Genomic DNA, 25592 nt, shown 5'->3' on the forward strand with positions numbered 1-25592 from the left:
TTTATTGTCTTTTTGATTATCCTCAACAGTGAATTATATATATATATATATATATATATATATATATATATATATATATATATATATATATATATATATATATATATATACAGACGCACTCACTGAGAGCGTCTGTAATCAGAACTGTGACTATAATAATAATAATAATAATAATGGAGGAAGTTGGGTTGCGGTCTGAGAGAGGAATATATATATATATATATATATATATATATATATATATCCTGGTATTAGGGCTTATAATGCCATGAAGTCTTTGGTTCAAAGATCCTTTTGAAGATAAAAAGACAAGAGTCGCTGCTTCTACAGAAACTACCCTTGGCTGAATCCAGTGATTTGTTCTGCCAAAGTCTGCAAATGGTGAGACATAATTTATAAGATGAGCCATCATTACATCAAATGTTTTTTTATTTTATTTTGCTCTGATGGTCAACGGGTCAGCTAATTAGCCTTTTTCTTGTAGCTATTTTCTACTTTATAGAAATCAACACACCACACAACATACATTAACTCGAATGTACGTTCTTGAAGAGTTGCCAAGAGAAATACATTTCTGTGATGTAATATTTACACCATGAGGAAACAGGAAGACATGGATTATAAGTAAAAGTTGAAAAAGTAACTATATAGGAAAAAAATGCATCATTTACATATTTGAACTGTAAGAGTTGTCATTAAGTGTGGGCTTGATGGATTTATTAAAAACAATTACTTGCTATGGGATTTTCTTTCTTGCCATGAATAAACTAACTCAAATTAAGGTTGTATTATTTTATCATTTTAAATATACTACTGCAATAAAAGATTGATCTATTTCAATGCATTTAACACATTTTTGCCAATAAAGGTAATGTATCCTTAAAAAAAATAAATTAAAAAATTAAAAAGAACCATGCTTATAACCATACAATGCACCTTTCTGATTAATTTCTTAAAACTGATATTCAAGTTATAAAACATTTTTCCGAGTTTTGATGCCATGTGCACAATTGATAAAACATCTAATATTGTATTCGTTTAATCCTAAACCATAACACTTGTTTTGACGTCAAATACGTGGCTTCATCATACACAGTTTATTTCTCACAGGAACTTATTAGGACGCAGCTGACTTTTGGTTGTATTATCAGAGTAAAGGGAGTGAATACACATCATCTCAAAATGATGCACTAATTTGTGTTGGTTTATCCATTTTGATTTAAATTAAAACTAGGATAAAAATACTTTGCTGTTTATACGATTCCAACAATACATGTTTGTGAAGCAACACCAACCTGCTCTAGAATCGTAACGTATCATTGCAGAGTTCATATTGCAGTGTAGCAAACCCAAACATCAGTTCTTCCTGTAGGTCGCTGAAACGTATTGATCCAGTCTGGATCTTTTCTCCTGATCAGCTCAAAATGACTCGTCATCCTCAAGCAAAAAAAAATAAAAAATAAAAAAATCACTCGCTTGCACGTGTTCCTTATTTTGTATTTATTTTTTCAGAACAATAAAAATAGTTTACCAAACAAACACTTCTTCATTCTCTCCTTTTTGACTTCTATTTACAGCAGAAGAAAAAAAAAATCAAAAAAAAAAACAACGGGAACAAAAGCAACAACCGGTCGTGTCCATTTCATCTCTTCATGGCTCCGTTTGCACCCAGATCCTCTCAGCCTCTCTCCCTCGGCAGGCTTCTCAAGGAGCTCCAGGGCCTATTGCTGTGTCTGTGACGAGGTATACCGGCTCTTTAAGAAAAAGGTGACGCTTTATTTTAAGCAGATATTTATATTTTTAGCTTCTTGTTTAGAGATGCGAGCACTTTACCTGTTAGTATTTGCAACATTTAGCAGGTTAGGACACACGTCTTTCACTTAGTGGAGTGACTTTGGAAGATAAGACACACTGACCCCATGTTCAAACGGAAACGTTACATAACTGTTATACGGGAAGACAAGATAACAGACACGTTTCAGAAGCATGTTTTTGTCCAGCAGAGATTAAAAGGTAAAAAAAACTAAAAAAAAAGTTGGGTGAAGAAAGGGGGGTCCCTGAGGGAAGTGAGGAGAGATGATTTGAATGCACAAACAAGTCCTAACAGACGTACAGGAATAACGGAGTAGCGATGCTGAATTATCACACACACACACACACACCTCTGCAACAGTATGTGCAACCTTTGGACCTAACAGCTTCATGATACAGTACAGGAAGCACCTTTTAAATGTCAGAAAGAAATCAGGACCCTCACAAACCACGAATGTAGTTTCCCCTCTCATTTAGGGTGTGAACATTTTCAGCCAAAAGGACTTTTTTCTATTTAAGCTTTACATATGAAACGCATAGAAGTTCAAAGAAAATCAGCAAACAAGTAAAGCTTGTTATTGCAGGTGTGGCATCCGACTGCTGCCTCCCAGGATCCTTTGCAGGTGTTTATTAAAAATGAGAAGAAAAAAAAAGGAAAAGAAAATCAAGGTGCGGGTGTCGCGGTCTCTCCTCGTCAGCTGAATACAATCACTGATCTGAGCTAAGAAGCTGAACAATCACCAGGAAACAAAAAGATGCCTGAGTAGCTGTGAGTATTGTGCACCTGATCAGACAGAGGTATCAGTACAGACAGACAGAAATGAAGAAAAACTTAGTACAGCAGAGAAAGCATGCAAAACAGTGAGAAGGACTGCTGTGATTTGTTAAAGATCAACTTCAGAAACAGACTAAATCAGGAAAAGAAAAACTGTCAAAGTAAGATAGTTACGGAGTTCAGAGGTCTGCATGTAATAGAGGTGAAGGTGAGCACCGGCTCTATGGCTGCAGGTCAGCGAAGGGGTCAGATGGGGGTCACTGGTCCGATCAGGTTGGAGGAGTCATGGCTATCAAAGCTGGCTTTCAGTGCAGAGCGGCAGGCTAGCACAGTGTTCAGGATGATGGCGTCTTCTTGTATCAGGGCAGACACATGGTCACAGAGCAGGAGGGTCAGGCGGGTCAGCCCCATGGGCCGGTCAGGTACAACCCATCCAAAGGCCTGGCCTTTAGTGTTCCCATAGTTCAGACAGGAGCTCCCAGCACAGTGCAGATAGGAGAAAATGAGGCCGGATGCTCACATTTCAAATGTTTCAAAGGCGTTCCATACATAATATCAGGGGAGCAGTTGCTTGAATTAAGCCTCGCTGCTCATGGAAGGCAGCTTCAGTCGCGTGTTCTGAGCCCAGATCAGGACAGACGAGGAGGCTCAATAGTTTGAGGGTTAAATCCTCTTCTTCACTGGTCATCCCCTGGTCCCTGGGCAACATGGCAATGTGCTCACTGCTCCTGCATCATAGACAATCGTAGTTAGAGAAAAACGGGGAACACAGTGCATTTGTCATGTTAAAACCACAAACTTCAACTTATGACAGACTAACAAAAAGTGGTTATGCAATTGTTAATTGCAAGTAACAATTTACATGTTTTTACTTTTTTTTTTTTTTACACAAATGCAAGTGTGAAATTCCACACCATTTACTCTGATACCCTTAAATAAAATGCAGTGTGCCTTCATAAATGACCAAAATCAGCATAAACACATCTGTTGCGTGAAAGCCTCTGATGTTTGTTAGAGAATACCTCACAAGGCCTTTTTCAGTCCATCTTTGTAAAACAGAAAAGAGTAAGGCCCGACCACAAAACCCACCAAAACATGGCCGTCCAGCTAACCTGACTGGCTGAGCTAGCAGCCCTCACAGCAGGACAGATGCTAGTTCTGCACTCCAAGCAGCTGACCTTTAAGAAAGAGTAGCAACAATGCCAAAACCATAAGAGGTCCTGCAAACTTCCATCTCATAACATGAGATGAAAAACTAAGACACATCACCCCAAAAAAAGAAACATGGCAGTGGTAGCATCATGCTGCAAGGATGCATTTCTTCAGAAGTGGCAAGGAAGCTTGTTAAAGTATTGACAAGGTGACCATTTGATGTTTGGTGACACCTGAAGGACCTGTACTTTAATTAGGGTTATCTTACTCAAAAGAGGAGAAATATGAAAGCACAACAGTTTTCAGATTATATGTGAAAAGGATGCTTTATGAAAAATATGCTTCATCATAATTTCCCTTCCACATCATTATGTGTATGCATTTTGCACATAAAAAACAATCTAATAAAATACATGGAAGGTTGTGGTTAAAACACAAAACTCGGAAGCATAAATAATTTTGAAGGCCTTGCAGGTAAACAAGGTTAAAGGTCAGTAATCATGCAGGAAAGTTAACTTGTTAATATGTCTGATTATTTGATTACTACTTGGCTTACCTTTCATTTTTTATGTCCCTTTCCGTGAAAATAATTAAAAAAAGACTTTCATATTCCAATATTTCCAGTGGCTTGTAATTTTCCTTAGTTCCTTCACTTTCACACATTCAACCCAGAGTGAGTGTAGAAGAAGACGCCTTCAAAGTCCCAGAAGATCTTCGATTGCAAGTATCGTCCTCAAAGAAAATCGATCACCAACCAAACTCATCACTTTAAAAAATTCACCGTCTCTAATTTCTCCAGTGTTTGCATTTGTTCATAGCTTTTTGCTTCTTCTACCAACGTTGAGAAGGGAAGAATTTTTTTAAAAGCACACCAAGAGCATCTTCTGTTTTACACAGGTTTTTTTTTTTTTTTTAGGAAACATTGATAGTTTGTTGCATTAAAGGTACGTTTATACCCTATATTAATATATATAAAAAATGTCTCCATAAATTATTCAACAATGTTCAGTAGATAAAATACCACTTGCATTTCTGTCCGGAAACTCTCACTTTGTGCTTTCTGAAAACAAAACCAAGAACAAAAATTTGAAAAAGAAGCAGCTGATTTTTGCCGGAGGGTAATCCATATATATATTTGAAAAAAAGTGTCAGTTGAAATCTAACAAGTCTATCTGTGGCGGCTGGATATCCCGTTGCTATTTGCGGCGGCCGGTTCTTCAAGGTCGTCGTCCTCAAAACCGTGAAAGGTGGAGGTGTCGCTCTCTGAGGTGGTGCCAAAAAGCTCCTCGGCTGCTGCGAATGTGCCGTCTTCCTTCTCCTCCCCACCACCAGCTGGGATGCAGAGCAGAGGGGGGCAACTTAGACCATGAGAAAGTTACCTACGTAAACCATTCTGAGCATTTTGAAGTTGATGTAGGCGATTACTTTGTGCATAGGAGCAAGTTAACTCACTTGTGCATTGGCAGGCTGCGCAGGGAGACCCAGATTTACCCGTTTTCCTGTTTGCACCATGGCATTTATTACAGTAGTTGTTGGGAATGGTGGTTCCACCAGAAACCTTTGAACCTTGAAAAGATTTCAGGATAGAGTTCAACTCGAAGCAAGTTAGTGTTTTTTAAAGACTCATCCAAATGTGATCCTATTTGATGTATTGTAAGGCATTTTATTTATATCGCGCATTGCAGCTCAAAGTGCTTTACATGAGTTAGAAGGAAATACAAACAAAGCAAACCAAAAGAAAGACAAAAGTATAAAACTACATATTGTTTAATAAGAATAAGTAGTCCCTATAAACTAGTAGGTGAATCTCTGAATTCTTGTTCTGATAAAACTAGATGTTGGTTCTCCAGGTTTGATTCTATTAGTAAGTATGAAACTAAATGTTGCTTCCGGTTGTTCTGGGTTGAGTTCTAGATTTGGACAATATAAAGCTACATGTTGGTTCGCCATGTTTGATTCTTGTATCACAACAATATCCTATAACTTTATACATTTCAAAAACAAAAACACTGCTGTGTACTTTATGTGGTTGGTCAGAATTCATAAGTCATCATTATAAGATGGAAAGTCATATCTTAATGCCATAATTACAATATAAAGTCAGATTTTTCTTCCATTGCCTCAGTTATGGAAGTTTTTTTTTTAATCTTCAGATTCATTAATTATGAGAGTAAAAGTTTCATGAGATATTTTATTCTTTAAAAGAAAAAACAATCTCTATTGACATAATTTTAATAAAGAATTCATAATTTACACTTTTGCTGTCCGGAGTCTCAGAGTCAATTTTGTTAGTGATAATTATGTCACAAGTCTGTTATTAGATGCAAATTAAAATTTTTACTTTCAAAGTCATTTATATTAAAACAACCTTTATTAAAGACAAAGTTCCAGCTCTGTCTTTTAAAGACATAATTATGAGATACAAGGACATTTTAATGTCAAAGCCATTTTTAAGAGATTCAGTCATATTGATAAGACACAAATCTGACATGACTTATGACACAGAAACAAAGACCCAGGGTCATAATTTTGAAAAACAAGCTTAATATTTTGACTTTCAATCATATACTTCACAACTACAGAGTTATAAGTTTCACTTCGCATCTCTAAGTTGTGACCTAAAAATCTCAAAACTATGACTATAAAAGTAAGAATTTCAAAAATAGATGTTCATACATCACCAAATGTAAACCACTAGTAAACGAGTGGTTTACTAGTGGTACTAGAAAACCACTAGTACTTTACTACCAACACATTTCCCAAAGGCTGACATTTCAGAGCTTAAGTTTGGGGGTCTTACGTTTGTGCCGGACAGTCTGTGGCGCAGTGGGGGAACGGGACGCCACCGTGCTTCTCTCCCCGGTTCTGTCCTCCTCTGCCAGGTGGGAATGAGTGTAGTGGTAACTGAGTCCTGTGCGGTTTCTGTATCGCTTTGTACAGACTGCAAAAAAAAACAGAGCGCACTGAGCTCAAAGTCTTGTTCATCTTATAAAAACAGCTCATTTTTATTGCGTCTGCAAGTTAGACAATATACTGCAGAACACACAGGAGCAATATTACTAAAATAGTTTTTGTGTTACAACAGGGGAAAAGTAGCATCTGAAAGCATGGAAGAAATTGCTGTAATAGAACTGTCTTCAAAATATTTGGGAGGAAATAAAGATTAAGCTGAGGGAGCTTAAAGATACAAGGAAAGACAGAAGGAGACAGAAAAAAATGAAATGACAGAGAGAATGACACAAGGTAATATAGGAAGAAGCAAGAAAGGAAGGAGGGAAGGAAGGAAGCAATTAGGCCAGGGTTCCAGTATTGGAGAAAGTTTAAGAACGCATCACAGGAATGCATCTAAAAGCTGCCAAACAGTGGCTCTGGAGGTCTGGAACTGGAAACCCCTGATGATGACAATGAAGTAGAAAATAAAACCTGGAAATGCCAATATTCTCCTATACATATTTTTCTTTTCCACAAAAATCCAAACCTGGAAAATTTTTCCAGACTGTGTAAAGACCCTGCTCAATGCTCCACACAGCCAGAGAAGCCCTGCTCACTTTGACAGTTTTTATTGCATATCATTTAAAAATACTTTACGGCTTTTACACTTTCTGAACACCTTAGTACACCTTAATACTGGTACTCAGTCCATAATACTTTCAAGCTTTGGAAAACTAAGATAACAAACAACAGTGCTTCAACACAATTTAAAAAAGCTAAAAGAAGTCAACAAAAAAAAAAAAAAAAAAAAACAGTACCTGAGGTCAAAGTCTTTGAATTTTGCTTTTGTTTGTATCTGTCTGAAACAAAAGAAAATGACAGAACAAACAGAATGAAAATTGGTTATACAAGCAGACACACTGCAGTAAAATCCAACACTCTCTTGCTTGGATTTTCCACATGCAACTTGAATATGCAGGGACACCTGAGGTGATCATGACAGAGGATGCCTGGTTTCAGCTTAAGCGAACCAGCTGGATGTGACTGCATTAAGACTGGGACTTCATGATCTGTGTTTGTTTTTAAACTGCCTTTTGTTTTGAGTTTTTTCAAAAAAGAACAATAGATTTTCTGCAAAATACTCAGTCAATATGCAACAGCAAGCACGTTATGTGCACAAAGAGTACTTTGAATGAACAAGTATTTATTTTTGCATATGTTATTTTCTGAAAATCATGACTTTTTTCTCCGCTTACTGTCACAGACATATGGCTTATCATCATCCAGATCCGTCCTCCTGCGGCCTGAACCCCGGCCCTGAGCAGAAGAAACAATAAAGTTGCTATTAATGACTCCAACATACACATTCAACCTTCGGGCAATTGCACAGATTTAAATATCATTACAGAAGAAAACTGCCACTTCAGTAGATGATTGCAGAGCGCCCTCCAGCTACTTACTCTTCCCTTTCCTTGATGTCTCCGCTTGGGAGTGTCCACCTCGTAGTCATCGTCGTCATTGAAAGCGTCTTCTGCTGCATCTGCTTCCAGAACCCTCTGAAACAGAAAGACAGAGAGATTTGAATGGAGCTGTAAATATCTGAAGCAAAATTTGATATTTTAAATCAGCCAACAACCTTTTATTTTAACTTTAGTTTTAAATGGAGAGAGCAGCTTAACAGATTCCTGTTTCCTGTAAACAAGCCTGTTTCCACATGCTGCTGGTGGAATGTGTGATATCGAGATAAGTTTAGGTTTACCAAAGTCTTCACTGATAAAATAACGGACAAAAAAACAAAACAAAAAAAAAAGCACTGAAGCTTTCCATTTTCTCCAACATTTTATGTCAACTGCTCGTCACCCAGATACATTTACTAACCAGCTGTGAGGCAGTCTGCTTTAGTTGCTTTTGTTTTGCAAACATTTAGGTTACAACGGTGTCTGTCCAACCTGGATCTCTAGCAGGCTCTCCTCATCATTCTTGGAGTTGTTCCTCTTGTCCAGACCTTCTCCTCGCAGAAGAGCCTCCAGTGTGGTGCCCTGGGTGGGCAAAGTGTCTCTGGACATAAGGCCACCATCTGATCGAAGGACAAAAGCAATTTATTAGGAATCATACAAATATCACAAAGGAAAATGATGCAATTCTCTAGCCTTAGACGTTTATCCTCAATAAGGACTGACTGAATCCGCAATTACTGGTTTCACATTGGCATAACACAGATAAACAATAACTAAAAACACAGTATCTAATTCTCCAATTGTAAAACATGGTGGGGGCAGTATCATGCTGCAGGGATGCTTTCCCAAAAAAGCATCCCTACTTTTGATGAGAAAATACATGGAGCTAAATAAATGGAAAATTTGGAAGAAAGCTGCAAAAGACTTGAAAAAAATTTCACAGGATGACCATACTAAACATGGAGTTAAAATGCTGCCAACGTCATATGTTTCCATAATATAGACCTAAATCCAATTGAAAATCTGTGGCAAAACTTGAAGACCGACGTTCAGAGACATTCTCCATCCAGTCTGACTGAGCAGTTTCATGACAAAGAATGAGTAAAAATGTAGTTTATAGATGTAGTAAGCTGGTACAAACAAAACCTGCAGCTGCATTTGCAATAAAAAGGCGATTCTACAAAACACAGACTCTGGGGGAATGAACACAAATGTGTGCCACAATTTCCAGAATGTTATTTGGCATTACAAACTTTAAAACCATGTATTATTTTCCAAGTACTTTGTATTTTTCTAACAAATTAGGATACACTGAAGCTTCAGCTTTAACATAATAAAATGTGCAAACATTAAAAGGGTTGTGAATATTTTGCAAGGTATTTCCTCCTACAGTGTGTTTATAAACAAATATCGTAGGAGGCGAGCAGGTTCTGTAAAGCAAACAAAAGTGACAGGCAGACAGATCTTAGTCACACAAACTCTTCCCAAAAGAGAGCTGCATGATCTTTCAGTTGGTTTATGGAGAGTAGCCACTTCAAAAGCCCAAGCCCCCCCCCCACTATCTAGCTTTCCATCAGCCCTTCATTTTACAACTACACACAATAGGGAGACTTTTTGCTGAATATTAAGACATAAAAAAACGGCAGACTGCAGGGGTATGAGGAAGACAAAAGGTAGGAGTAAGGAAAGCAGATACCACGTGGCAGCAGCCCCTCACCATTGTGTCTGCACACGTTGACTTTCAACTCTCCGCGACGAGACAACCGCCACCCCCCCCCCAACCACCTCCACCCTCGCTCGTTCTCTCCCTCCCTCCGTCTAAACCCAAGGGAGCTGGGGGGCTAAAAATAGAGCTGGCAGCAGCCTGCAGCAGGGAGCTGATTCTGCATGCAGCCCCAGTCTCTTTAGCACACCATCAGTTAGACAGCGACACAGACGCTGGCTGCTGCCCTGTGCCGGCCACCTCTGGCCGGGTGCGCTACGTGCTCCGCGGACGAGACGCCAGGTTCAATCAGGCTTCGTTTCACCTCTGCCGGGCTCCTGCAGACGGCACGTATGCAAGCCATTGTTGTTGGAGAGGGGAAGGGACAGTTGGTGGTGGTGAAGCCTAAGCCAGAGCGGGTGCAGAGGAAAACAATAGACAACAATGGGGTGTTTTTAGGAAACAAAGACTCAGCTCATGAGTTATTGCAGGATTTTGCTATTCTACTCCAAGATGGGCCCCCCCCCTCATTTTTCAAACTTTCCAAAAATTGGGTTGGGTCTTAGGGATTTCTGCTAGCACATGATAATGTTACATGTTTTGACAGAAACTGTTGAAAAGATAAAAGAAAGATGAGTTTGCATGAAAATCCCTCACATCCCCCCGAGATTTGGGAAACAGAATGGAGCGGCTGCAGGAGCTCAGCAACACTAGTCACAACACGGAGCCCGTCGTCGACTAACGCTGTGACAAAAGCCTCAAAAACAGAACAACAAAACCAATCAGCAAGGGAGCTGGAGAGTAGAAAAATGTAGAGGACAGCTGGAATGTGTTGAGTGAGTCGTTTCAAGTGGCAGCCACTGAAGGCCAAACTCCATTCCCTAACATTTATTAAATACTGTCTACTGTGGCCGGTCTCTGTCTCTACGCTCCCAGCAGTGGTAAATCTAATTACGTGTTCTACTTCTCACAAAACAAGTTTACCAGCCGTGGAGGACACAGCCACATTTCATTTATCTTCTGGAAAGAAGCAAAAATATCTGCCATCCTGCTCTGTGCGCCGAGAGAGAGTCATTCGCTTATGGTGAGATCATTTCAGATCAGCACCAGTGATTTAGAAGCTGGTAGGAGGCGGAGAGCCAGGCAGGGGGGCGGAGATCGATGGGTGAGTGGGGAGGAGCCTTACCGAGCTGAAGGCCATAGATGCCCAGGCGGGGGTCCGTGGCATTGTGGAGCCGCCTCTTCTTCCTCCAGCAGCGAGCGGGGTATGTGTACATCTGCCCCGCTGCAACACCTGCAAAAGTAGATGCACACAGGCAAGATAGTTTCACCTCTGCAGCTGAAACTCCACACATACAAATGATCTGGTTGTAAATAATTCAAAAAAGGCAGCAGAATAAACTGTAATTTTTAGCTTAACTAGCTGCATCAGGTAGGCCACTCAAAATCAAAATCCAGTCTTTTTCTGTTCACTGTACCTGTGTCAACACTGTTTGGAGTTGAAGATGCTGATGAGGGAAGAACAACTAAATCTGGGTTTTCTACCAAAGTAGTTCCAGTAGTGAACCATTAACTAGCTGATGCTAAAGCTAGCTATTTAGCTGGTTGTTATTGGTTCATTTTCGACATGCAAACAAACCAGCTTGCTAGCACATCATTACATCCCTAAAATCACCTCGCGTAAATATTTGATCCAAATAGTTCTATTCTTTATTCGAAGAAAGTTTAATCTCACAAATCAAAATATTCAACTTGTTATCACTGTAAACAGATGACCTAATATTAATACTTTAACTTACTGATACAGTTTTAGCCGACATTCTATACTTATGAATGCCTCACAAACCCATCAACTGATCTCCAGCAGGGCTGCCGAAGCAGTTAAACTGGACTTAACTCTAGCTGGTGTTATTAAAAGGTCATGGTCAATTTTATATTTAGGCAAAGCTCATGCATTGACTCTCTTTAAACAGCAGGAAGCAGAAGAACACTTTCATTCCGCTACCAATTCAAATTTTTCTTAGTTTTGTTTAATCTCTTTCCAAGTTCTAAATGACATCATTTTGTTCTTGCAAATTGTTCTCGACACATCATCTGGACAGATTTTTTTTTTCTTTAGTGTCCAACAACTATTGCCTGATTGGTACACAAACAAAGGCTGCAGTGGGAGGAACCTATGAGGACTTCCCAGGACTTCTGCACTTGACATCTTATGAAGTATGAAATGCATTTGCCAAATTGAACTTTATTCCCTTTCATGCTACTTAAAGGGAAAAAATAAAATACTCCTAACAAAACCTGTTTATCCTCTGGCCTAGCTAACAGTTGATGCTGTTAGCTTGGCTTATCAAACTAGCGGTTTGATAAACCAACGGTCTGATAAACCAAACTAGAGGCTGCAGTACTGAAAACACAATGAAAGGGTTCTAAGCAAAAACAAGGACCAGTTTAGCAGTGGAACTGGTGGAAATGCATCCAATGCTGACATCTTTAGATTGCAAGGCATGTCTGTGGTTCATCTTGGCTGCCATTTCAAGAGAGACTGAGACTGCAAGGATGAAGATGTTGCAGTAAAGTTGCTCTGTTTTATCTTTTTGAGCTTCTAACCCGTCTGTTATGCAACATGCTGGATTTGGAAATACTGGCAATTTTCTGGAAATCTCAGAGTAAGGATCGACATTCTCTAGGCAATACATGCAGGCTGCTTTTCAACAGGACCAATGCTAACAGTGCTGAAGGCCCTTTAAAATGTCACCTCAGAAATTATGGTTATTCTTAGTTTTAATGCAACAGTAAAAGTATGCTTTACAGCAACTACTTTCAAATCATTACCTCTGCTTCCATTAAAAATAAAGACAGGAAAGCTAAAAAGAAATATCTTAAATGCAGTTCTCCAGCAGTCACCCCAAGATCACTGTATGGAATATGAATAGAGCAAAGAACTGCTTAAACTGCATTAAGTATTAGCATACTGTATAAGTACAATACATTAATGACCTCTATGCCTGTAATGTATTTGTCAATGCTTGCTTACTGTAGCAGAAAATGTTTTCAAGCACACAAGATGTGCTATTGTTATTAAGAAACTTCAACTAGGTTTTGTTGCCAAAGCAGCAGCTGGAGGCAGATGGAATATTTTCCATAAAATTATTCTGCTTGGAAAATCTGGTTAGACTGCTCACTATATGGGACCTACTGCATGTTTGCAAAAAAAAAAAATGTTTGCAAAAAGAAGTCAACACTGTCTTCATTTGTCTGTTTATTATTGTTTATTGCAAGTCATATCACCACTGCAACATTCACCAGCAGTACTGCGTGTTTTCTTGATGTTTACCACAAATTAGTCTCTTAAAACCTGTTTAAAGACTTCTTTCTCTCTTACAAGAAGTCTTTGAACTTCTTGGAAGTAGTTCAAAGACTTCTTACAAGACTTTAATTATAATTTACAATTTAAAAATTCTGTTAGAAGAAAAGAAAAAAAATCAGCCTATATGATCTCCACAGTATGAGGTTGGAGTCAGAAATTGCCTGGACAGATTCTTTAATAAATACAATTATAATGACAGTCAGTACGGCTGTGATCTGTATATAATGGGCTGTTACTTAGAGAGCAAATGGCAGGTTTCTCCACAGTGAGTCAGGGAGATTATTACGGATCATCAGAAAAAAATTCAGCGTGTAGTCTGCAACAAGTCTCATGCATTTTATTCACTGCTGTGAACAGCAGCCTCCAGAGTATAAAAGTGCAGCCTGACCCAGAACAGGGAGTACATCGCTCTGTGAATTCTGTGCCTCTTTGTGTGTGTGAGTGGGGGGTGTGTGTGTCGTCCTACCAGGGCTTCGGTGGTGGCGCTCCATCCAGATGTAGCAGTTGTTCTGGGCCACGCCAGTCTGAGAGTCCAGGAACGGCAGGCGGACGCTGCGTTCGGCACACAGGCGGGCATTGTAGCTGCGGCACTGCTCAATGGCGTCCTTATAGAACTGGTCGCCCAACCTTCAGCAGGGAACAACAGAGGTAAAGGCCACTGACAGTGTGCTCACATGCAGAACACAAACAAGCAATCACTTTACAAGATAACAGCAATTTCAATGTGTAAGCACATGAGCAAACTGGCATTCTGCTGCAGAGATTGTTTTGGTTATTGTGTGCCGAGTTTCTGTGAAATAAATGTAAGATTTTTAAGACATTTTTAACAACAATTGTGATAAAAAAATTTAAACTAAGTGTAACCCCCATAAACGACGCTGGTCTGTCGGTATGTTTAATGTGTTGTCTTATTAGTTCTTAGGATGTCCTGTAGAGGGCACTAGACCCAAATTTCTCCTGTGTCGGAAAAGAAGAAGAGTAAGGCATAAGGGAGAAGAAAGAAAAATGGCAGACTGCAGACTAAGCACGTTTCAGCAGAAATAGAGAAGTCACTACTGCTGCTGTTATACGAATGAAATCTGTAATTTTTAACTGGATGATGTACATTCTGTTACAGGATTTCTCCGGTGAGTCTGTCGTTTTATTTTCAGCTGCTTATTTATGCAGAATGGCTACCTAGCCGGAGCTAATGTTGCTCAGTTTTTCTGAACAAGAAAAACAAACAACCGGAGTATATTGTGTCACTCTGTAAGTAGCATAGTTCTGTGAAATGAGACTGTTTTATGGTGAAGTGATGTTATTAAGTAAGTTCTTTATTACTGAGCGTTTTTTTTGTTTGTTTATTTGAAACGCTAATTTGTTTTTTTAATGAGAATCTCGCTGATTTCCATATACCTGCATGATCGGTTAACACTTAAAAAAAACCAACCTGCATGCAGGTTGGTTTTTTTAATGGCTGACATCTGAACGAGCCCGTGGAGTTCCAGAAGCAGGAGGGCCCCGCCGCCATCTTTGTGACTCGGACTGAAGCCTGGAAAGAGGAGGGACTGTGCGGCTGAAGCTGAATATTTTGCTTGGACAACAGATAAGCTTTTTGAACAAAAAGGGGGGGGCCCCTATACCTCGAATTAGTTTTTTTAATTCCACAAACTATTTGTTCAGGAACATTTTTTCCCAAAAAATTGACTGTGCACATTGACTGAATTGACTGACTGAACTGTATATTGACTGACTAACTGGGAAATGTAATTTTTTTCTCTTGGAAAAGAAGCGGTTGTTGAAATGAGCTTCCTTAAGCTATATCTTAAGAAACCTACCCTTATTTTTCTGAATATTTTGTTTTTTCTAAGGGTGGACAATTTAAGTTTTATTAATCTTCATGAAGGTAATTGGTGTTATCTGAATTATTATTCTTTTGTGGGGAAAGAAAAATAAACTGGAGTTGTTTATTTGCTTATCATCCTCCTGTGTGATCCTAGAACAAAAGTAACTTTACCGCTTTTTTGCTTTATTGCTAATTAAACTAAGTAGTGGTTACATAAGCTTCACGAGAGCCAGCTTAATTCAACTAAAAAGTCATATTGAATTGACCCAACTAAAGCAAGTTAAATACAACTTGGTTAAATTAAGTTTGCCTTTATTTCAAGCTTGGGCATGTGACTCCAGTTCTTTTCAAACTTGTAGGTAACAAGGTTTTAGACCTTCACTTCCTAAACCAACTACAATAAAAGAGCCTTCAGACATGAATATTGTGGTTTGTAGGGAGGCTGAATGTCTGGCTTTAAACTCCTTCTGTTTACTAATCTAGTCCATGGGCTTTGTAGTTGTGTCAAAGGGTGATATTGCCAAAATTCCTTAGCCAAAACCAAGACACATGGGTTAAAAGCAGAGGCTGCACTTCTCCAAAAAAAAAACAAACAAAAAAAACCATAATGGTTTGAAAGGAAACATTCAAAAAAATTACAATACAAAGTTTTTGTAGTAGGAGTGGACACTTAATTTAATATTCAATGTTGTCAATTTAAAGATTCTTAATTGATTCACAATTGATAAAATTAGTTTCTGAACTTAGTTAAGTTCAAAATTATTCATAACCTTCAAATTTGATTTTCAGTCATTTGATATTTGACCAGCTTCTTTTGTTGATCATCTTTTTGGTGATTTTTTTGTTTGTTTTCTTGAAAATTAAGATTCATATTTTATGCATTTCATCCACTTTATTATGAGTTTATTGCAAACCGGATAAAGGCTGTTTAAAATTATTTTAATGAGATACTAGATAAAGTATAGAGTTTTCTCTTGATCCAAGTATGAATTTGAGCTACTGCTGCACACTGACGGTCAGCAGTCAGAAATAAGACCACTACACTACTCCCTGCTATTTAGATACATTTCCTGGGAGCATAAATGACATAAGATGGAAAGTAAAATCTTCCCATGTTAATTTAATAGTGTTATTTATGTATTTATTTAAATCAAAAATAATAGTCCATAAATGTCATTAAGTCATTCATCATCTTTTCCTCTCAGGGTCATGAGGCTGATACAATCTTATAATGGTAATAATCAACATATCAACTGCAGCAGCAAAAAGTGTTTATTTTCCATCTTAAATTTTCAGCAGCATAGGAATTTACAACAACTTATAGAATGACCTATGTGTGAATCACAGTACTGTGAAACCACAATATTTTTTAAATGTAGAATCTCGCTGACATATCAACAAAGACATTTCTGTACACATCTGCTCATACTATTCATCTTCCAGTGTAACATTAGGGAGAAATTATGGACAAACCACCCTCCCCCCCCCAACCCCAACGCTGCTGCTCCCACTGTTAAACACATTACTACCTCCGTGGACTGAGCTATGCTGCTGCTGACTGTGTGAAGCTCATCACCAAAACAAAGACTCTGGGGGTTGATGTGAAGTCACTCCTTTGACCGACAAGCAGCTAAGACTGTCGCAGTTTAGCTCCACTTTTCTTGGTGCCACTGAGATTTTGGCAGTCCCTCAGGGTTTCAGTGTTAATATTCAGAGAGAAATGGGGGGTGGCTATTTCACATTCAAGCCCTCAATCTCTGCCACACGCCTGGTATGGTAATTAGCCTACTTAATTAATCTCAGCAGAATTCCTTGCACAAGGGCAGCTTCTCATTTACACGAGAAAAGATGGGAAAGAGGCAGCAACTCTTGTGACAAGGTGGTTTGTGCACCTTTTAACAGTTTGTTGTTCAATTACAGGACCCAAAAAAGGCAAATCAGAGCAAGTGTTTATTCTGGAATATCCTCCATGTGTTTTCAATTAGCAGGGCGGCCATTTTGAAGTGAAACTAATGAGCTGTAGGTTGTGAGTCATAGTGCAACTCTAAAGCTGAGACGAAGAAGCTGGAAGGGCGACTTTTCTGCGTCCTCCATGCTTTGATCTTGACTAGGAAAACATCCAGCAGAAGGACAGCCACATCACAGATGCTAGACCTTAGAAACTCGAAGCTCTGGAGGAGAAACAAAGCTGTGTGTGTTTGAGTTGCAGGAGAGAGGAAGCAGTCTCAGGTTCGGCAGGAGCACAGGTGAAGGTGAAGAGGCGTAAAGATGAGAGATGAAGAAAAAGTTTTATCTGCTCTGGTATTTTTGTGTATTTTTCTCGCCAGGTCAAGAAAAATACACATGGTACTGCATTCATTTCTCCATATTCTGATCTAATCCAGATATTTAATCTACTTAAACTACGACTAACATTTCTTTCCACATAAAACGTCTTTCTTTTCATTTCACACTTAAAAACAGCTAGTAGAAGTGGCTTGTTATGAGCTCACCGACTTCGTCACAGACTTCAGACAAATATTTGACTCATAAAAATTAACACCACCCAGCTAGCCATAAAATGTCTGAACAATCAAATTTGTACCATGTGTTGCCTAAAAGCAGGGCTCCAATAAGAAAGTCCTGCATTTCACTCTTGTTTACAGCTGGATGTAAATTACACAAGAACAACCAGGGGATGTGAACCTTCTTCCTCCAGAATGGAAATGTAAAAATATAAAAGGCAGCAAAGAGTTTTATAATTTTACAAAAGTAATCTTGTTTTGATTTTGTAAAAAAAAAAAAGTGTCCCCTAAACCTATGTAGTGGTTGTGCAACCCTTTGCACCAACATCCATCATGAAGCATTTGTGATGACTGGCAGAGAGGATTTTACATCACCGTGAAGGAATTCTGTTTAAATATTTAGCTGTGGCCTTGCTGGTGTGTTTTGGATTGCTGATGCATAAACCAACTGCGCTTGAGCTGAAATTCACACATTGATTAATTCTCTTTCGGGATTTTCAGCTAGTGGTTAAAATTACTAGCGACATAAATCAATAGAACAGCTTTTGTCTCACCGTTTTATGGAATATCTTCCCAAAAGTCTTGATAAATATGTTTTTAGAAAACATGAGATGAGCCTTTAGGTAGCTTTTGAGGTAGCCCTGTGTGAAAAAGCCAATGTCCTTTTTTGTAATTACTTTTTCATAAAATCTGATTGATACAAATTAAACAACACATACACAAACAAAAGAATTGATGCTGAGGGTAAACCTATTGCAGTTTTCTGACCGATCATCAATCTTTAAAAAGCCTGATGTACCAATGTAAATTTAGGCCAATACCATTTGAAAAAGTGTGAACGTTGCAAGTTGGTAGCTACACACATGCAGACATGACCCGATGGACTGGTCTGCCAGTTGTTCCCCTCTCACATCAAAGGCCACAGTGGCTGATTTGTAGACCTTTGCATAGGTAGGTATGATTAGTGCAGAAGATTGGCTTCTCATGTATCAGCCAATCGCCTAAAATTGAGGAAACCTTGGCTGATTTATTGTGCAGCCCTAATTAAAACCATGCAGCTGTCTCATAAAATACATGAACTGTCAAAATGTACCATATGTTCCCTAATACCAGAGCGGATAAAACTAACTCGCGTGCTTTACTAACACTAACGTCGGCACACAGCTGCTATCAGACATAAGCTTTGCTGAAGTCTACGTCAAGAAACTTCAGATTGCTCAGGTAATTGGCACAGAGGTTGAGAGAGGTTTGGATGAGTAGCAAAAGGACAGATGGAAAAAGTGGAAGACGGCTGTCTGTGCAATGAGACGTCCTCCATCAGAGGCCTGCCACTTGAAGCAGCAGGTGCACCAGCTAAGGTGAGAGATCTTTCTGACACCTGTAATGAGTGACGAGACCTACATGCCCAATGACACAGGAGATGAAAGAGACCCACACCACCTCCAGACAGCATGTGTCTGTTCTCAGACATTTACGTTTTCGTTCTGCAACTTTTAGGACATTTTCAAACAGCAGCAAAGTTTACAAACCAACAAAACATCAGTTACAGACCAATTCAACTTTCACAAAAGTGCAGACGTGAGTGCCAAGATTACAAAAGTGAAGCAACAAGCTGGACAAATAAAACGCTATGTGCAGCATAAAATTTCAACAAGCCTAAAAGAATAATGGTGCAATCTATTTATACTGAGAAGTTAGGAAAGTCAGAAATGACTAAGTAGCCCTGAATTTAGTACTCAATAAGGTTTTTGCACACATAAAATACAGTGAAAGTCACAGGCAGACAAATTGGGACAAATTCCTACCTTCCAGTCTATTCTAATGTGAAAACTGTGGAAAATAAATGCATACACTTTTAAATAGAAATGGGATTTATAGCTTATTGAAAAAGTTGTTGAAAAGACTGCTTCATTTTTAGGAAACTTATTTTATCTAAGGAAATTTGTGAAAAGAAGCACAGGGTAGGATCGGGTTCTTAAGTGGTGAAACAAATTGTTTACCTAGACTTCAGTGAAAATTTTATGACACATATTACAGCGTGCTTTACAGTTTTTGTCTTAAGAAAATGAATCCAGAAGCTGCACACTCTCTTTGACTTTGGTCATTTTCATTGACGCATTCCCCATGTTCCTGTTAGACTGCTGTGTACTCTGCAGTCAATTGAAGGCAATGTGGGCAGGTCTGCTGAGGTAATGCATATCAAATGAGCACCACACTTGAAATCAGCGGTGCTTTTTCCCTTGAGCCCGTTCTCTGTCTCACCCGGTGTAGTAGCAAAGGAGGAGCTTAAGTGTGCATCTGTGCAAAATGCTGCAAAAAATAAAAAATAAATACAAAAAACTTGCAACTCAATTATTGTTGTTCATGTTAATGTGCCGGTTAACACATTGGTTTCTTTGTAAATGTGAAGGCTGCACTAAATTTTCTATCTGCTTACGGTCTTACACTTTCTAGTCTAAATAAACCTCAGGCTTGTCGACACGTTGTAGACAATACAGTTTATTCTAAGCAGCTTCTTATATTTCTGTACTAGCTCAAAATGTTCAACTAATTTTGACACCTGATTTCTCGGTGAATTTCTAGCGCCGTTTTCTTCTGCATAACTAAGTCCATAATTTAATTTTTAAAAATGTGTTTCAGAAATGCATATTTTGGTCCAGCAGCTTTCAGATTTCACTCTTCAGCTACAACTTCTTGTCTAAATATAGCAACCTCTTGTCAAATGTCATTTTAAGGTATCTAAAACCATCAGTGACACACGCACAGTTGAAACTCCAGGGTTAATCAGAACTAGCACTAACACACTTTGTTTAGCAGTTTAACAACAATTAAATTTAACAAAAAAAAATCCCAATTTTCATAGATTGGTTTACATGAAGTGGCTAAACTGTTAGCATCTGCTACATGTTTGCTTACCTGACACATTTTAAATTGTAAATCTAAAACTATAGCTTTTAAATGACCATTTTGTGTCAAACTTCTCTACTCTTCATTATTTGGAGTCTTATTACCCCTAAACTCGTGCTTGCCTTTTGTCTGGCAGCCAAGTGGTGATGTTAGAAGAACCAGAGAACATGTCCGGAACATGTGCTTTACATCCTCACCGTCTTCCAGCTGAGTGGACAAGGTGAGTGTGGGTAGAATGAGGGTGAGATGGAGTAAAAGCAAATCTTGTGGCCGGTGGGGCCTCCACTATCAGCTTGTTTCTGTCAACGGTTCGCCGTGCCACATGGGTGCATCCGTAATGCGAGCATGTGTCAACACACATTTTGCATATCTGGCACTGCAGCTCCCAGGAAGGATCTGACTTGTGAAAGCTTCAGTGACTACTTTAAAATGTACCCAAGAGAGTCGAGTTGCATATTATAGAAAAAGTGAGAAAATCAAAACTAGCATCTTGCACGTTCTCTTTTATAGAGTTTCCTAAATTTGCAGGTGCACTGCTGCTTCACAGGAAGCCAGAACCGCCACATATCAAGTGAGGGGGAGGGCTTGTACAGAGTGACTGCATCCTGACAACAACCTCTGATTACACCAATCCGAACAGCGCAGTCTGGGTGAGGGCAGGAGCAAAACCAGACAGTACACCTCCACAATCACTCAGCAAATAAACAGCAGGCCTGACTCACTCAAATTCTACTGTCGACGAGGAAGTCTGCAACGGGTCGATGTCATTTCAGGAGAGCTGCGGATGAAAGATTAGTCCAGCCGGTTGAAAGCTCCAGCTGTGGCTCAAATTTTAATGAGCAATTTTACTAATTAAATATCCCAGACTCAATTTTAATCAGCAGATTTTGGAGATTACCAACGTCCTGTTCGCAGACCTCACACAAGTTAGGCTCAAACGCTTCACCAGCCTCATCTTTAGGAAAAAAGTCAAACCAACATTTCATTTCCCCAAAGTGAATCTTCTTAATACAAAAAAGGTCAAACTGTTCCACAGGACCGACACCCAATTAGTGTCAAGTGTGACTAATTATAATCTGACAAACGTGTGAAATGAAGTCAGAAACCCAAGACAGAGGCTAATTATAGCAGATTGAAACACTTCATTAAACACAGCTTATAGCAAGGAGACATTCCACATCAGAATGCTAAAACTGCTCTGAGATGAAAACAGCAGCTCCACTGCAGACACATGAAGAAGTCTGTTGGGATGCTACAGTGAAACAGTCCAGCAACAATAACAAGAAATACTTTTTGATTTAAAAAAAAATAATTCTCATGACAAACACTGCTGATTTGTGTAAAAGCATTTAAGTGGAAACCGTGATTTTTCTGGGTAATTCCCTCGTTGGCAAAACTGAAACATGGCACAGATGGAACGTTTTTTAATTTTTTTTTTTATTTAGCAGTTCTTTCAGGGATAAAGGTGGGTAGTTCTCTCCCTGCAGGCCTCTGTGAGTGTTCTGCAACATTTTAGGAATTACTCTGGGAATTTAAAATGAGCTTTTTTGTAGCTAGGGAGTCAATTACCTCCACATGGAAAACCACATGTAGGAGAAAAGCACGACCAGGCCCAAAACTGTAGACTGATTTCTCTGTAAAGCGGATCAAATTGTTCAAGATGTAAAGACATGGAGATAAAGACATACAGCAGCAAAAGCCAAAATTGGATATAAAGGAAAACATCTGAAACAGACCCTATAGTGCTGCCATATTATTTATGTTTTGCTCATAGTTAGAAATATTTTTTTACTTAATGCATGTGTCCAACCTCCATACTAATAGATTTTTTTACTTTTATTTGATTCTAAAGTGACCAACATTCAACTGCAAGGACTATAAAACAGCCAAGGTTGTATGAAAACATGCAAATTATAGATAGGTAATCGCCCTGGCGATCATAAACATACAATTTTCAGCTTGAATGGGCCATACCGGAAACTTAATAAATAATCCTTTTCCTGGTCAGTGACCCCATCATGTTAATAGTTACCAGGTCAGTAGTTAGAAAAGCTAATTAAAAGGAAATATTGACATTTCTCATGTCTTTTTTTTTTTAAATTCTGGTCATTTGCTAATTTTCCACAAATATAAAAAGCATAAACCAAAAGTATTTGAAAAGATTAAAGGAATGTGTATGTTATCTAATCTATATGCCATTTTAAAGATTTCCTATGCAGTGCAATTTGACAAAGGAACAAAGTTAATACTTTTGTCAGTTTCTAAATATATTCTCTGTAATGAATAGGTTTATTCAGGCTTGAGAGCAGCACAGCAGCAATGTGCAACATTATGGATTTATTTATCAATGAATAACCAGAAAACTAGAAATGCAAAAAGTAACTGTCATGTGACCAGAAGCAGACGATTTTGTTTTCATTCGCTGGTTGAACTTTTCTCTATTAGCAAACACACTATATGCAAGGGCTAAGATATAGTGCTGACAAAAACAGTTTGTGTGTCATTTAATGAAGAACATATTTTAGTATCAGTGAGGTGTATACAAGGAAGTCAATTAAAGTACAGATATGTAAAAACAGGACATATAGGGCACTGAGATCCCTGTGGTTCACTCAGGCTGCAGGAAAGCAAGTCTTCAGCAGATAACAGAAAAGCTCAAATGGTTGAATTTCCCGTTAAAATAAGGACCCCAAATTCTACGTTCTGCTGAGTTTTAGTAATGGTAGCCATGCTAATTGCTAACGTTATCATTCTGATTTTTTCTCCATAAGAATAACCCAAGAGCGAGCAAAAATAGGCTAGTTATTTGACCGCTCACATCACGCAACTCAATTTTCCAAGAATACAGGCCGTGTCTGTTCTTGCAACTGAGGTTGCAGAACTCAGCATGGCCTACAACTCAAGAGAATTCATCTGCTTAAAACCTGTGTGGGAAAATCCCACATATAGCACTGATCTCTCTGTCAAAAAGCCTCATGCAGGAAGGCTGTCCAACTGCATTCAATACTTTAAATACAAACAAAGCTGTTGGGTGCCGTCTTAAGCATGTTATCTCCATCAGATTCTGCTGATCAATATATTTCTCCGATCAGACATGACACGATGATGTTAAAGTTCTACGCGCACCTGCAGACTTATATTGCTTTAGTCTGCACCACAATCCCTTTACTGTTCATAGTGGTCACAGGTTTATGACTACCTCCCGAGATGGTTCAAGAGCGCAATATTGGTGGGTCAAATTCAACCCCCGCTTCAATCTGCATCAAGGCCTTTTAGTTGATTGTGAGGTGTAATAAGCTCACAAAGATCACGGACCAAAAAGATCATCTGATAGATGTAGTGGTTTTGGATCAAACAGAAGACGAAGGAATAACTGTCCCCATTTATGCATCAAAGTATAAGTATCTCAAGTATATCTGATCATTATTAAAGTACAAAAAGTGCAACAACACAAAAATTGCTGGTTGATGAGCTCATACACCAAAAATGATGAGAGTTCTTAGTTTTTATGGATTCAGTGAATAGGAAATTAGAAATTCTGTTTGTTTGTTTTTTTGTCCAAATTTGTCTAATTCTGATCTCTGGTTTTATGATTGGTATATCACTACAAATATATACATAGTAAATGTAGTAAAATGCAAACAGTTAGCATATAAAGGTGAAGACAAAATGCAAGATACAATTTGAGCACAAATTATTTTTCTCTGCAGGGTTTGTGGCTGCTTTGTGGTAAGTTTGGTTCCTCGGTTAGACTGAGGCAACCCAGAAGCCCGTTGCGTGACAACTGGTCCAGGAATCTGCACCTTGATCCTCCACTTCCACTCCACAGAGGCTGCACGGTACCTCTGCGGAGGAGCAGATGGTTCTTCTGCTTCAACCCAGCACTTCCTCCCAGTTGGAGCATCTCTCTGACAGATGGGCCCAGGATCCTGGACCAGGCTAATCTCCAGCACTCCTCCACTTAAAGGCACAGTGGAACTACAGCTCTACCTCCTCAGTCCCCACTGAGACAGGATCATTAGGAGACATCAATAAAGCCAGCCTGACTGCTGCTGTCACGTACAGCTGAACCGATCATGCATTAGAAGCTTTACTAAATTATAATGCAATTTTGCTTTAAAATGACAGGAAGCAGGAGGCTAAGTCGCAGTTATTCCACAGTGTTAACATTAGAGAAACAGTACAACGGAACAAAGGATAAATGGGGGGAAAGATGGGATATTTCCTTGAAATTCAGGGATTAAAATTACTTTTGCACACATTGTTTAATTATTCAATTTCAAACTAAAATTGCTGTCACTTTTTTTGTAAATTCGCATGTCTTGCTTGCAAATACAAAATGCCTCCTCCCTTTCTCGCCCGTCTGCCTGCTTGCTTTGCTTTGACCGGGTCTTGACCACGTCTGCGCTCCATGGAGCCAAAGTTGACATGTCGACAATTCCTACAACTATAAAGGACTTTGGAAATGCCAGGAGATATTCCGCTGCTGCCTGTGCCCGAGCCAGCTCGAAGGGAAATCAGCTTTTAATCATTCGCTGCGGCGAATCGGCACGTTGTCGAGTTTTCAAATAAATGTACAGCACAGGAGAGGCGACACTGTGCCTGAAGCGAGCAGGGGAGAAGCCCCCTTCAGTGCTAAGATAATGTCAAGGAGCTGTGTGCTCGTGTTAGAGTCTAAATGTTGAAATTCGGCAAAATAAAAGAACAGCAGAGGGCTACTTTGACATGAAAGAAGTATAGAAAATATATTCGGACAGCTTCGCCTGCCTTACACAGACGACTGGAAATGACGCACACAAACGGAAATCACCAATGTACTGAGTTGGCAGCAAAGTAATTATTCAGAATTTGATAAATGTCTAAATTACTTACGCTTTCAGTGGATTCTGAATGACAGCCGCCATTTTGCTACAATGTAACGCAATATCGGCGTCTTGCAGTTCTGAGGGAAACCTAGGGCAACTGACCAATCGGAACGCGAGGCGAATTCGTGGACCAATCCACGGCAAGCGTGAGCGGATGGGGCGTGGCTTCATAGGGGTAAACTGTCAAAAATATTTTAAAGGGTTTTCCCTTGTATTCATATTGTACACAATTGAATTTCAACACTTTTAAAGAGACCATCACTGTATCCCCGAAAGCTGACTGTGGAATTTTTGG

The 25592-nt window shown here is 39.0% G+C and overlaps 1 protein-coding gene across 1 annotated transcript; it reads right to left on the reverse strand.

Annotated features, from left to right (window-relative positions):
* Nucleotides 1-1485: 1485 nt before the first annotated feature.
* LOC103458509 (zinc finger protein DPF3-like) lies at nt 1486-25402 on the reverse strand. Its single transcript, XM_008399365.2, has 11 exons — nt 25305-25402; nt 13663-13823; nt 11016-11123; nt 8620-8747; nt 8131-8226; nt 7927-7987; nt 7489-7530; nt 6540-6680; nt 5192-5305; nt 4296-5071; nt 1486-3315 (listed from the first exon to the last, which is right to left on the reverse strand). The coding sequence occupies exons 1-10, from the start codon at nt 25334-25336 to the stop codon at nt 4908-4910; spliced, it is 1047 nt and encodes a 348-aa protein (XP_008397587.2). The 5' UTR covers nt 25337-25402; the 3' UTR covers nt 1486-3315; nt 4296-4907.
* Between the last annotated feature and the right edge of the window lie 190 nt (nt 25403-25592).

This window comes from Poecilia reticulata, chromosome 22 (genome assembly GCF_904066995.2).
Source record: "Poecilia reticulata chromosome 22, P_reticulata-male-v2, whole genome shotgun sequence".
In the NCBI taxonomy this organism is placed as follows: domain Eukaryota; kingdom Metazoa; phylum Chordata; class Actinopteri; order Cyprinodontiformes; family Poeciliidae; genus Poecilia; species Poecilia reticulata.